Source organism: Epinephelus lanceolatus, chromosome 18 (assembly GCF_041903045.1).
Source record: "Epinephelus lanceolatus isolate andai-2023 chromosome 18, ASM4190304v1, whole genome shotgun sequence".
NCBI lineage: Eukaryota > Metazoa > Chordata > Actinopteri > Perciformes > Serranidae > Epinephelus > Epinephelus lanceolatus.
Window position 1 is genome coordinate 20,464,455 of NC_135751.1, and position 11,712 is coordinate 20,476,166.

At 41.4% G+C, this 11,712-nt stretch overlaps 1 protein-coding gene across 3 annotated transcripts in view; it reads right to left on the minus strand.

Annotated features, from left to right (window-relative positions):
• tbcd (tubulin folding cofactor D) overlaps nucleotides 1-11,712 on the minus strand; it is a 33,228-nt gene that overhangs the window by 9,858 nt on the left and 11,658 nt on the right. For all 3 annotated transcript variants that reach the window (XM_033645550.2, XM_033645549.2, XM_078161762.1), the window contains exons 14-28: nucleotides 11,472-11,628; nucleotides 6,585-6,642; nucleotides 6,466-6,495; nucleotides 6,055-6,140; nucleotides 4,622-4,702; nucleotides 4,445-4,518; nucleotides 4,201-4,318; nucleotides 2,880-2,940; nucleotides 2,769-2,791; nucleotides 2,652-2,683; nucleotides 2,445-2,507; nucleotides 2,272-2,348; nucleotides 2,037-2,118; nucleotides 1,813-1,931; nucleotides 1,526-1,617 (exon numbers count right to left, since the gene is read on the minus strand). In XM_033645550.2, the coding sequence (XP_033501441.1) occupies nucleotides 1,526-1,617; nucleotides 1,813-1,931; nucleotides 2,037-2,118; nucleotides 2,272-2,348; nucleotides 2,445-2,507; nucleotides 2,652-2,683; nucleotides 2,769-2,791; nucleotides 2,880-2,940; nucleotides 4,201-4,318; nucleotides 4,445-4,518; nucleotides 4,622-4,702; nucleotides 6,055-6,140; nucleotides 6,466-6,495; nucleotides 6,585-6,642; nucleotides 11,472-11,628 (1,153 nt within the window). The remainder of the gene's footprint in view (nucleotides 1-1,525; nucleotides 1,618-1,812; nucleotides 1,932-2,036; nucleotides 2,119-2,271; nucleotides 2,349-2,444; nucleotides 2,508-2,651; nucleotides 2,684-2,768; nucleotides 2,792-2,879; nucleotides 2,941-4,200; nucleotides 4,319-4,444; nucleotides 4,519-4,621; nucleotides 4,703-6,054; nucleotides 6,141-6,465; nucleotides 6,496-6,584; nucleotides 6,643-11,471; nucleotides 11,629-11,712) is intronic.

Here is an 11,712-nt window from a genome sequence, read left to right on the forward strand (position 1 = left end):
CTGCAATTACTGCCTTGCAGTTGTATGCCTCCGCCATCCAGTCAAGTTGCAGTTTACACCTATGTCTGTCCAGATTCATACACTGATCAGTCACAACATTAAAACCACTAACAGATGAAGTGAATAAAACTGATCATCTTGTCACAATGCAAAGTTCGAATAGGTATCCTTTGGTCCACACATTCATGCAAATGGCACCTGACACACACTTCATCCACCCAAACATCACTGCAGACCATAAACAACTCCCTCACAGCCCGATGGCAGTGGCACCCCCAAGCAAGACAATGCACCATGCCACACCGCAACAACTGGTGCAACTGCCCGAATTAGTGACAAAGAGCTCATGGTATCAACCTGGGCCCCCAATATGCGAAATCCCAATCTGATCAAGCATCCGTAGGCACGCTGGTACCCCACTTCACAACCAACGTGACTCAAAGGATCCGCCACCAACGCCCTAGTGCCATACACCACAGGACACCCTCAAAGCGGTCCTGTATCCATGCCTCTAGAGATCAGAGCCAAGTCCAATCAAAGGAGGCCCCACTGTAGATTAGGGGTATATCTGGGGTACCAGCACGCTCCACAGATGTTTGAGCTTATTTTAATCATGTGCATTATTAAATCCATAAAGACTAAGTTGTTCTTTATGCTCTGTCATTTCTCTGCTTTTCTTCCCACTGTAACTTGAGTCACTCACTATCAGTGCACCATGCACACACATGCACAAACACACACAGACCTGCATTTATTTTGACAGGCTGTTATGCAACAAAGACTATCGCACATTCACACATATTAACCTTCTTGTCGAGCTTAATGTAGGCTTACATAACCACAGGCTTATGACAAAAGGACTTGGCAACTCGTACATGGCGAGGGTGGGAGAGATGCTGCGCTGCTGCCAGAGGAGCTGCTGACTGAGTTTACTTTGGACAGAAAGTCGCCAGAAGAGTCTGAAAAGTCAGACGCTATTCATAAAACAAGACTAACGACACCACCAACTCCACATCACTGAAGACGCTCTCCTTTTTGGAACTAATTTCTCCACCGTGGAGCTCATAGCAACTTGCTTTCGTCCATGACATCATCATGTCAACAAGCCAGAATACTGCCGTTATGATGAGATGATTTTTTTGTTTCATCACATTAAAAATTATACCAGTATTATCTTAAACAATATGATATTACACACCCGTATGTGAAGTTGACCACTGACCTTTATCCGATTAGGTTACATACATATGAATATATACTAACATATGAATTCTTGAGTTTTGGTCAAAAACATTTTGTGAGATCAGAGTGACCTCTGACCTCGACCAAATTCTAGTCAGTTCATCCTTAAGTCCAATGGGACGTTTGTGCCAAATTAAAAGAAATTCACTCGTTCCTGATACTGCATAAATGAAAATGGAACAGAAGACTCGAAAACATAATTTCTCCGACAAACAGCCATCTGCACCAGTAAGGCATAAAAAGAAAATAGAGGGAGTAAATAAAATTGTGTATGAATACTCACTGAGAAATTGCTGTGACTGCATCTCTCCTCGCCTCTGTAAAACTCCCCTCCTTCTGGCTGACAGTGCACATCTGCTGGAGGCCTTCAACGATCTAACTCAGACAAATACATGCACGCACGCACGCACACACACACACACACACACACACACACACACACACACACACACACACACACAGGCAGACAAACACACGCACGCATGCACACATATACGATCTTAAATTTAAATACTGAGGCAGTGAGATGTTAAAATGGATAGAAAATGTACACATCCTCTCAGCACACACCTGCTCCAGTTTGCTGTGGATCATAAATCTTGGCAAACAGCCCAGGGCAAGGGCAGATCCACAACGAGTGAGCATCTGCGGACTCTTCAGCCCTTCAATGTACTGAGATACCAGGACATCTACACACAAACACACACACACACACACACACACCATGCAGAGATTACCCTCTAATTCAGATATACCGCATAACAATTGAAACCAGGGAATAATACTCAATTCACCCTGCATTTGTGAGTCAGCCTGACCCGGCTCGGCCTGGTAGTACTCCTCACACAAGGCGGACAAGGCCGATACCACGGCACCCTACAGACCAAGGAGGATGAAGATCAATGAGTAGTAAATGACAAATAATCTTCCTGAATGAAGACTAGTATTTTATAAACAAATAGTGGGAGTCTTCCATTCCACCATTTTGAAACATACCATGTTACTTCAGTTTCATAAAGCAAAGCTTACCAATATGGCGTCCTTCACACCACTAGAAACAAGATGAAGAGTCTTTATGGTGTCGTCAAGAAGCCACTGCCACCCAGCTGAAACAATGTGTCACCACATTAGAGACAATGAACTAACATGCTTAATATAATAAAACATCTAAAAGCACAAAACTGTTTTAAAAAAGTACTTACTGATCACAGGGTCGTTCTTAAAAGGCATCTGGGACAGGGACAGCTTTTCAATAAGACCACACACTGTAGAGAAGATAACACTGATTACATCTACTGCACTACGAAAAAATAGCAATGCTCTTAATGTCTCCTATTTCCTTCAACAACTAATTAAAACAAAAATATTGTTTTATAAACGCCATTTTTTAAATCTGTTGTTAGACTTACTGGCTGGCCTCATCAGCTCTCCACCAAAACCCCTAAGAAAAAGCAGAATTTTGATATGAACATTTACATTTTTTAACATACAGCTACTGAAAAATCAAACAGATCTTTTCCGCATACCTGTACTGTTTTCTGTCGTGTAGCTGGAAGTAAGTAAACAAATGTATATCAGCACAGAGGATGTTTTCACGACTTAATTCAACTTGAAACAACTTATTTTTGGTCACCTACCGTCTGGTGAATGTTCTTTAATGCATCCACACATTCTGAAGAAATTATGTCCACCACAGTCCTTTAGGACAAATACAGGAAGGCAACACGTGAGACTCATTCATTTTCAAAGTTTCAGTGTCTGTCATCATATTTCATGATGTCATCACCCTAAATAAATGAAAAAACTACTACTGCAGGTGCGTGCCTTGCTTAGTGTGCAGCAAGTGTGAGAACAAACTATTTTTGACTGCATTAAAAATGTTGTTTTTGAAAGATTAAATGCAAGCCTAACCTTTATACTGGGTTGAATGGTATGAATAGAAATGAAAAAAAAAAAAGCTGCACAACGCTTGAATGTTCATTTAAAATTCAAATGTCAACGTTTCAACTGAAGCTTCAAAGCTTTGTCTCTTCATAACAGCCTACCAATTCATAAAGCAGGGAACAGAATTGCAAACTAAGGGTTGCTACAGCTTAAAGCAAGTTAGATTTAGGACTTTTTAAGACTTTTATAATGCCACTCAGAATGAAATTTATATCAACTGTACAATATCCAAAATTTAAGAGAAAAAAACACTATGAACTAACATCAGTTATTTAAGATAAGGGACCATTTTGCCCAAATGAAGAGAACAAGGAAATAGTTGGCATTTGTTGGCAGGTTTTCTTAGTGCTTTCTTTTGTTTCTTACTCGCCAAGTGGGGTTCCACTGCCTTAAATACCATCATGGCAAATCTCAAAAACATTTTGCATAAAGAACATCGAGCTAATTTTCCCCTGTCGTCCAGGGTACAGTGACAACTCGCTAGTAGACAGCGCTCTGAGCATAGCAGATAGAAACAAACTATGCATGCTGCTGGTTTTATTATCTTTATCTGTGTGATGTTAATGTGAGAGGAAAAGCAGATTTTTTGAGGTTTTACAGTGAGAAAAACAATCATCAATCAGGAAAAACCGTAAAATCCTACCTCCCAATGTCTTAGCATTTTTAAGACTTTTCAAAGATTGATTTAAGACATTTTAATACCAATTAAGGTCTTATTTTAGATTAATGAAATCAATGCCTTTAAGACTTTTTGTAATTACTTAAGGGTGCAGTTCTCATCATTTAATTAGTTATTACACAATGTTTTCTACAGTAGCTGCATGGCCAACAGGTACATTGTGTTGTTTGTTGAGCCACACAGTTTCAAAGCCTTCTGTTTTTAGCTGACGTAATAGTTCACGTCATGCCAAATGCTCATCTTCACGGTATATCACCACTGTAGGAATGTTTTAAAAATATGTCATATGTATGAACTGGGACATTTTGTTCCACCGGCTAGGTGTTAAAGGCTACCTGTTGGTTTGAAGGCCCAGCTTGTAAAGAGCGTGTGTGATCTCTGCGCATGCCAGGATGGATCCATGGCGACTGTGGAGGTCAAAACCCACTGCCATGGGCAACAGCTGTGGCAAAACTGAATCCAACAAAAAAGGCAAAACATAAATACTCATGACCTCATGATTATAGGTTTCCAAAAGGCATTTTCTTTTGAGCCTGCTTTCTCCATTGCCTGTGGAACAGGTAAGGTGACATTGTTTACCTGTTGTTGCCATATAATCAGGCGCTTGAGGCGTCAGGTTGTGGAGTGCTTTGGTGGAGAGCTCTCGAATCACGCTGCAAAACACATACAAAGACTATAGTATTGGGTTCAAAACTACTGTACCTACACAGTCATACTAGGCAGCATTTATGAGGACAGGGAGACACAAACACTCACCTATCCCAGTGGTTGATCTTCATGGCGATCAAATGATCTATCATGGCCTTGGTGTACTCTGGGTAACTAGCTACATAGACACTTTGAGAACAAAACAGAAAGCCTTAGCTGCAAACAACAGAAAATTAATACCACCTTCAGACATTCCGAAGTAGGGTTAAAAATCATCATTTCCTCCATCTCTTTTTTCCTCTTTATGTGCCGTTCTGTAGTCAGTCATACCCCGAGGCTAGCATCTTTCTCCATTTTCTGCTTGAATGTTTGCTCCACTAGTTGCGACACATTTCTGCCAGAGGTGACAACTCCTGAGAGGGTGTTGGAGCTTCCTTATGTTGGTTCTTCTGATGCACTCAGTTCATTCCTCACATGCCAGATATGTACGTACAAAAGGTGGCAGAGGTTCATATTGGAACACATTCATTATAGGCTAATCGAGTTAAAGTAATGTATGTAGGGCGTCTTGCTGAAGCTTGATAAATATGACCGTCCTTTCTTTTTCATGGTTTAAAATGGGTAAAATCTTGTATCACTGTAGAGCTGCACTTAGCGTAATGTTTCCCTCAGGGCCTCCTTGTCCTGCTCTGTCTTTCTCTCTGTTTATTATGACATGAACTCGCAGGGGACTTTGAGAGTCACACACCCAGTGACAGGGCTAACTGTTAGCATCACAAGGCTAACATTACCTTACAGGTTTAAGAACAGAGATGAGCTGTTATGGTGTTGGTGTGAGTTTGTAACGACCATTTTAACAGCTCAGCTTCAGATGTTAGCTGCTGCTGCTGTGTTAGCTGGTGCTAACTGGGCAGACATTGAGCTGTCCGCTCTGTGTGGGGGTGCTGTAGTTGTTTCGCAGGAGCAACATTATTGCATTGCCCTGGCAGCAATGTGCAACTCTAACCTGGGCAGCAGCCAACTCCGCTGTCTCATTATCTCCCCCCGTAGCGACAGTATATCACACTTGATACATTTTTTTAACTGTTTAACGGATAGTATTAATTGGTCCAGAATCTTATTGTTGGTTAACAGTTCAATGTAATTCTAGTTAAACTAAGCAATCTGTACTACGTAGTTGTATTTCTTAAAAGCTACACATTTCTGGGTACTTAACTGACCATAAATCATGATGTCTGCACACAACTGCCCTTTGACCTGAGTGCATTTTTGCTCACTGGCCAGTGGAACAACAGGTAAGGACTAAGGAGGAAAATCATTTGGCCACAAGTTCAACCATGAAGTTAGACTGGTTTCTATCTGTCACTTCCTTTGTCAATGAGGAAGGATGGGACACTACCTATTGCCACCCCTCTTTATTTTCAAGACTGTTATAACAAGTGTGCTGTCCAAGGCAATTGCCCAAGTGCAGCTTCACTTGAGTATTGTGTGACCAGGAAAGTATCACTGTAAGGGGTAAGAACTGCTAATGTGTTTCTTACCTGATGTTCAGATAGCAGTTGTTGAGATTCCCCACAGCAAAGTAGTCTGCTGCAGTTAAGATGTCAATACCATGAGGAAATGTCCCCTGTTGACACACAAACAGGCAACAACAGCTGAGACGTTTTCATTCAGTGCATTGTAGCTCATGTTGTTTATCACTGAGAAACATGGGAGATACGTGATTTGGTTTCTAAGTCAAGTGATGATCTAAGATTTTAAGAGAGATTTATGGCTCAAAGACTGCTGGCGAATCAAATGTGTGCCGCTGCCCTGTGGCTGTGCTTGCTTCAAAAGCTTACGCTAACGAGGCAAGTTTGAGCAAGACTGGCATGTTTGGCAGCAAATAAACATCAAATCACAGTAATTCTCTTACTCATAATTCACAAGTAGTCAATAGTGTGGTCACAAACCTGTCTGCCGACATTTTCCTGGAAGGCGGCCTGTGACAAAACAAGACATAAAAACTTGTGTCATGCAACTGAATCATCTTTTAGTCAATTAATGGTAGGATGTTGACCAGAGGACTTACAGAGGCAGCTCTGCGGCAGTTGACGTTTCGGTCAAACACAGCCGTGATCAGCAAAGCGCTGCAGAGAGAAACACAAAGTGTGGAGAGTTTAAATTATCTGATGAACAGACTTGTACCTGGAAGTGTTCAATGAGGTAAATATTTCCTCAACAGTTAAGTGTATTCACAGTCACAGGATCATGGGTAAACCAGGATTTACATTAGCCGGCATATGTTGACTTTTTGCTGGCATCACACGTAGTTGTCAAGCGGATTAAAATATCAACGGTCAAATTGTCTGGTGGGAAAAACACCAAATAAATAGATTCAGTAGTACATTATTAAGTAGCATAATATTGTTGTCTATTGCCAAGACAACTTAAATATAAACTTAAATTATGCAGACCAGATTTTACAGTTTTAATAATGCACGGCTCCACTACAGCTGTACATTTCGCGTCCCTGCCTCTTCACAGCATGCACCACATCTATAGCAGTTAGCATGCTAGGTGTAGGTGACGGCATCACAGATCCCGCACGTTCTCCAGGAAGACCTGTTACACACTGCATAGATCAGACCAGAAATGAGCTTCATCACAGTCAGTCAGATGGTGGATAGAGAGCTTGGTGTTTCCCTGGATGTTATCACACAGGACGTTACAGTGATGCTTGGTGCGTCTTTAACCAGTACTTTTCCCTTTGCCTCTGCGACTCATCTTCTCTGATTAGTCACTCTGTTCAAGATACTTGATTTGATGGGTTTTGAATGCAAAGGGGTCATAGCGTTTGTGTTTTTTGTGTTTTATTACGGTTTAAGTGTGCGCTATTAGCTTTGGTCCAGACCTTTAAATGTGCCCACTCCATTGAGTTCAGGTTGACTTATTCTGGTCTGGCACCGTGACATGAAACAGTGGTTTCTCAGTTGAAATACAAAACAACCAATCAGCGCCACGGGTGGGACTAACACCTTTGTCGAGCTGTTTTCAAATGTTGTCAAGTGAGTGCACCGCAACCAGCGGACTGATCCATGCATGCCTAAAGGCCTGCCATTGTTTTTGGTGAGTGTATTTCCATCACACAGCATAGCAGGTGAAAGTTGTTCACTTTTTCAGGGACAAATCAAATCCCACTCCCTAACAGAAATCAGTTAGAGTGGACGCAATGTCAGACTGAAGATGGAAACGGGGTGCAACGAGTTGAAAATTCTGTCTGATATCAGGCAGGTATGCTACTGTGTGGCTATTTAAAACATTATGTCCACCGGTTGTTCTATATGGCCGCAGTTGTGGAATATTAACAGCCATATTGGCCGTCATAAACAAATTGTCGCATAAACTTTGTGGTGAAAAAACAAACAAACAAACAAAAAAAACAGCGTAATTTCTTCCACTTTAGCTTTGTAAGTGTAAAATGTGCTGCTTTTGCGAATTGTCGTTCTCAATACTTCCTTAACACTTTGGTGTCATACTTTTATACATTTTTTTTGCAGCTTGGAAAAACTTACACACATATACACATATTTGCTTACATTATCTCTGTCTTCGAAATGCGGTTCCCATACTGAGATATTCATCTTGTGTAATTCCCTCCTGTTACAGTGTCTCAACATCTTAATAATTAGTTATGAGTCAATGACTCAGATAAAAGTGATGTCTAAATCTAGATTACATCACCACCACGAAACTGCCTTTAAATGAGGTGCACAGGTTCCTGGAACAGTCTATGTTTTAAACGCAGCTACGTGATTAACCATGACTCTGCAGCATAACTGGAAGTCTGATAATGTTTTTGACCTCGATATCCCTCCTCTCTACACTGCCTCTACAAGTCTCAGGAGGGTGTGTGGATGTCAGTTGTTGAAGGGGGGGAGGCACCCTACTTCTACATCACCCAGTGACAGCCTGAGACCAACTGCTGTTCGCCTTGTTTGCTCTCCTCCCATGTTCCCTGACTCCTAACAGGACGATCCAGCCTGGAGCTTTACTAACTGCCCCGGTTTGGCTATGCTAACTGCCCCTGCCCCGAGGGCTTAGAAACAAAAACTTTCCTGATTGCCCTCTGGATAATGCCCGAAAGGATATTTTGAATTACTTCTGCAGCTGCCACAATCACAATTAATAAGTATACAGTGTAAATGTAACCGTGTAAGCAGAGATCTAGCTGTATGTATGTATGTGTGTGTGTGTGTGTGTGTGTGTGTGTGTGTGTGTGTGTGCCCCCAAGTCACTAAGTCACACACTCAGAAAACTGAGTTTTCTGTAAATGTCATCAAGCTGTAATGAACAGAGCAGGAACCAGCTTGTCTGAGCATTGCTGCCAAACGGCGACCGAAACCTACAGCAACAGGCGAAACCTGGCAATCCTGTAGGCTAGGGAAAGGGAGGGGTGTTGTCACGACTGCTTATGATAATGGTAGTCGCAGGGGTTCAAACTGACACTGCAGAGCTGGTCTGCACAGTCAGAGGCCGCAGGTTCGTACATGCACACCGAGAGAAAAGAGATCAAGGAGGAGGCAAACCGTTATTATTGACAAAGACTGAACGTACGTCATTGGATGATACTGCACTCTTGTTTCTCTCCAGTGGTTGCCTATCGGAAGTGCAAATTTAAAAATGTTACTCATTACTGTTCAGGCTGGCTCCAGCTCCTGATCCTGAGACAAGGCTGTCTCAGCCATTTTGCATTCTAGATTAAAAGGATCATTTCTGTCTGGTCTGTGCAGCTGCTAAAACTGCAAGTTAAACTCTTTATTGACCCAAAACAAAACACAAGTCATACTGTGCAGATTTGAGTCAGATAAACCATGAGCTCCTTTTAGACATGCACCCCTTTATGATAACCTGATGGAAATTTACCATGTCAGTCTCATGTCTGAATAAAACCTGGTTACTTTTATGCAAAATTCTTTCCTGCAATGTAGTGATTGAAAAAAATAGATGAATATCCAGAAAACGTTTTACACACAGCATGTGAGCAAATAGGAATATAATGAGAGTCCCAACTGTCTTGCATTCAATCAGGGTTTGAAATCAGCACCAGCCACCAGACAAATGCTGGTGTGTGCTAGATTTGCTTGTCTTAACAGCAAGTTAGTTCCAATATATTCCTGCAGTCGCCACACCTACATTTTAGACACACTTTCTGGTAGTAATAATGCCACAAAAAAAAAAAAAAACATACCCATAAATTCCAAAATGTCCTCACAACTAAGGTTTTGAAACTCTACTGTGCATTCCAATACCCATACTATCTAGTATGCCAGGAAAAGATTTAGTATGTCCCAATACATAGTATGTCAAGCCGCAAACAGATAACAGCTTAACAGCTCACTGACAGATGACTGACAGCTGTCACAATGACCGATGACAGTGCTTTCAAGGCTTTAAGTTATGAGACAGTAGTATGTCCTGACTGTGTGCATACTGCATGCAACAGTACATACTTTTTAAGGGCTGCTGCAGTACCTACTGAAAGTAAAAAGAACAAGTATGCAATTAGGAACACAGCCCTAGTTTTTGTTTTGGGATATGAAGCCTCTATTAAATCATGTAGCATATAGTTACTGTGTCAGACAGGGCGCACAGGGACATGTACAAAGAACAGCTGGCACTGCTCCAAAACATGACAGCACGTACTGTTTGGCAGCAGTAACAGTCTCATGATAGTCATTTATCGGTGCTATCATTATTAATTACTTTTAGACGATATGTGATGATCACCTTTTGATACCATGATTTTACAATGATATAGGGTTGTGCCACAAACCTATTGTAGCCTACTATAGGTATGTGTGCACACCAGCAACACACAGGTACATCTCCTGGTTATGTGGGGACATGCAAGATTGTTGTGGCACAGAAAAACTGGTTTGAGGCATTAAATAACTGCTTAGAGGCAAACCATGCAGCTATGCAAATTATAATGAAAACATAATTCACAATGAGCTGCACCCTACAAAATCTTACTGATTATTAAAATGTTTATTCTGCTGTCATCCCTTGATTGTAGGTATTACTTTTTTCAACAGCTGTGAAATATATTTAGAGTGCGTATTATGTACATGACAATATTTACAAAAGTAGGAAATGTGTTTCTAGAGCAAGAGCAAATTAAAATGGATCAGAAAACAGGCACGTTTTACTGACCTGGCTTTAGAATTTTTCTGTGGGGAAGAGTGAAGTATTATTAAAGACATAATGTTCATAATTTGGGTCATTTACTAATATAAGATTCACTCTTATGTCACTGAAACTGTTAACTTCACAGAGGATGGTGAATCCATAACTGGTTACAGTTGAGAATCGGTTCAAAATTGTCCAATTGATCAGGATGGTATCGATTCCTTCTACCGATCCCGGCATGTTTTTGCACATTGCAAAACAATAATGTCAAACTCGTGTGTCTGTGCTGCGGGAAACTTGCAACAAGATGGGGCCATGACGGACAGGAGTAAATGGTTAAGTGTGGCTACAAGGAAAGTTGACAACAATGCTGCTTGCAGTGTCTGTAAAATGATTATTTCAAGTAACGTGGGCTTAAACTCCAGGAATGCCATGTATTTGACACTCTACACAAGAGCCACTGCTTCCCAACTGAGCAGCATGTCTGCCACCGAGGGTAAATATCCTATTAAATGATAACATTAGTGCCACGTGGGTTGGCGCTGCAGATTTTTTCTTTGCCTAGGAAAACCTAAATGAAAACAAAGGCTATGCAAATATTCTCTCAGTCCATCTGCACTGTGTTCAGACTCAGAGATAAAGAGACAGGTGCGTTGACACTGCAAACCTGTGAAGGCCTTCTTTTTTTCTTTCCACACAGAAAAAAATAATCAGGAATCAATAAGAGAAACTTAATGGACAAAAATGTGTTCTGCCTTTATGGCAAAGAAAGTGAGGGGAAGGTTACCTGGCGATCTGAGGGACATAGGGCTCGAGCTCTTTGGGTTCATAAGCCCTGGCGAAAGACCAGCACACGTAGCAGGCAGCATCCCGCACATTGGACCCAACGCTGCACGCTCCCCTCTTTTCCTCGTAGGTCAGGGATTTGACAATGAGTGGCACAACTGCAAAACACAAAAGAAGTGTATGAGTGGTTTTATCTCAAGACCAAAAAACAATAAGATCAAACGATGGAAGCAACATATATT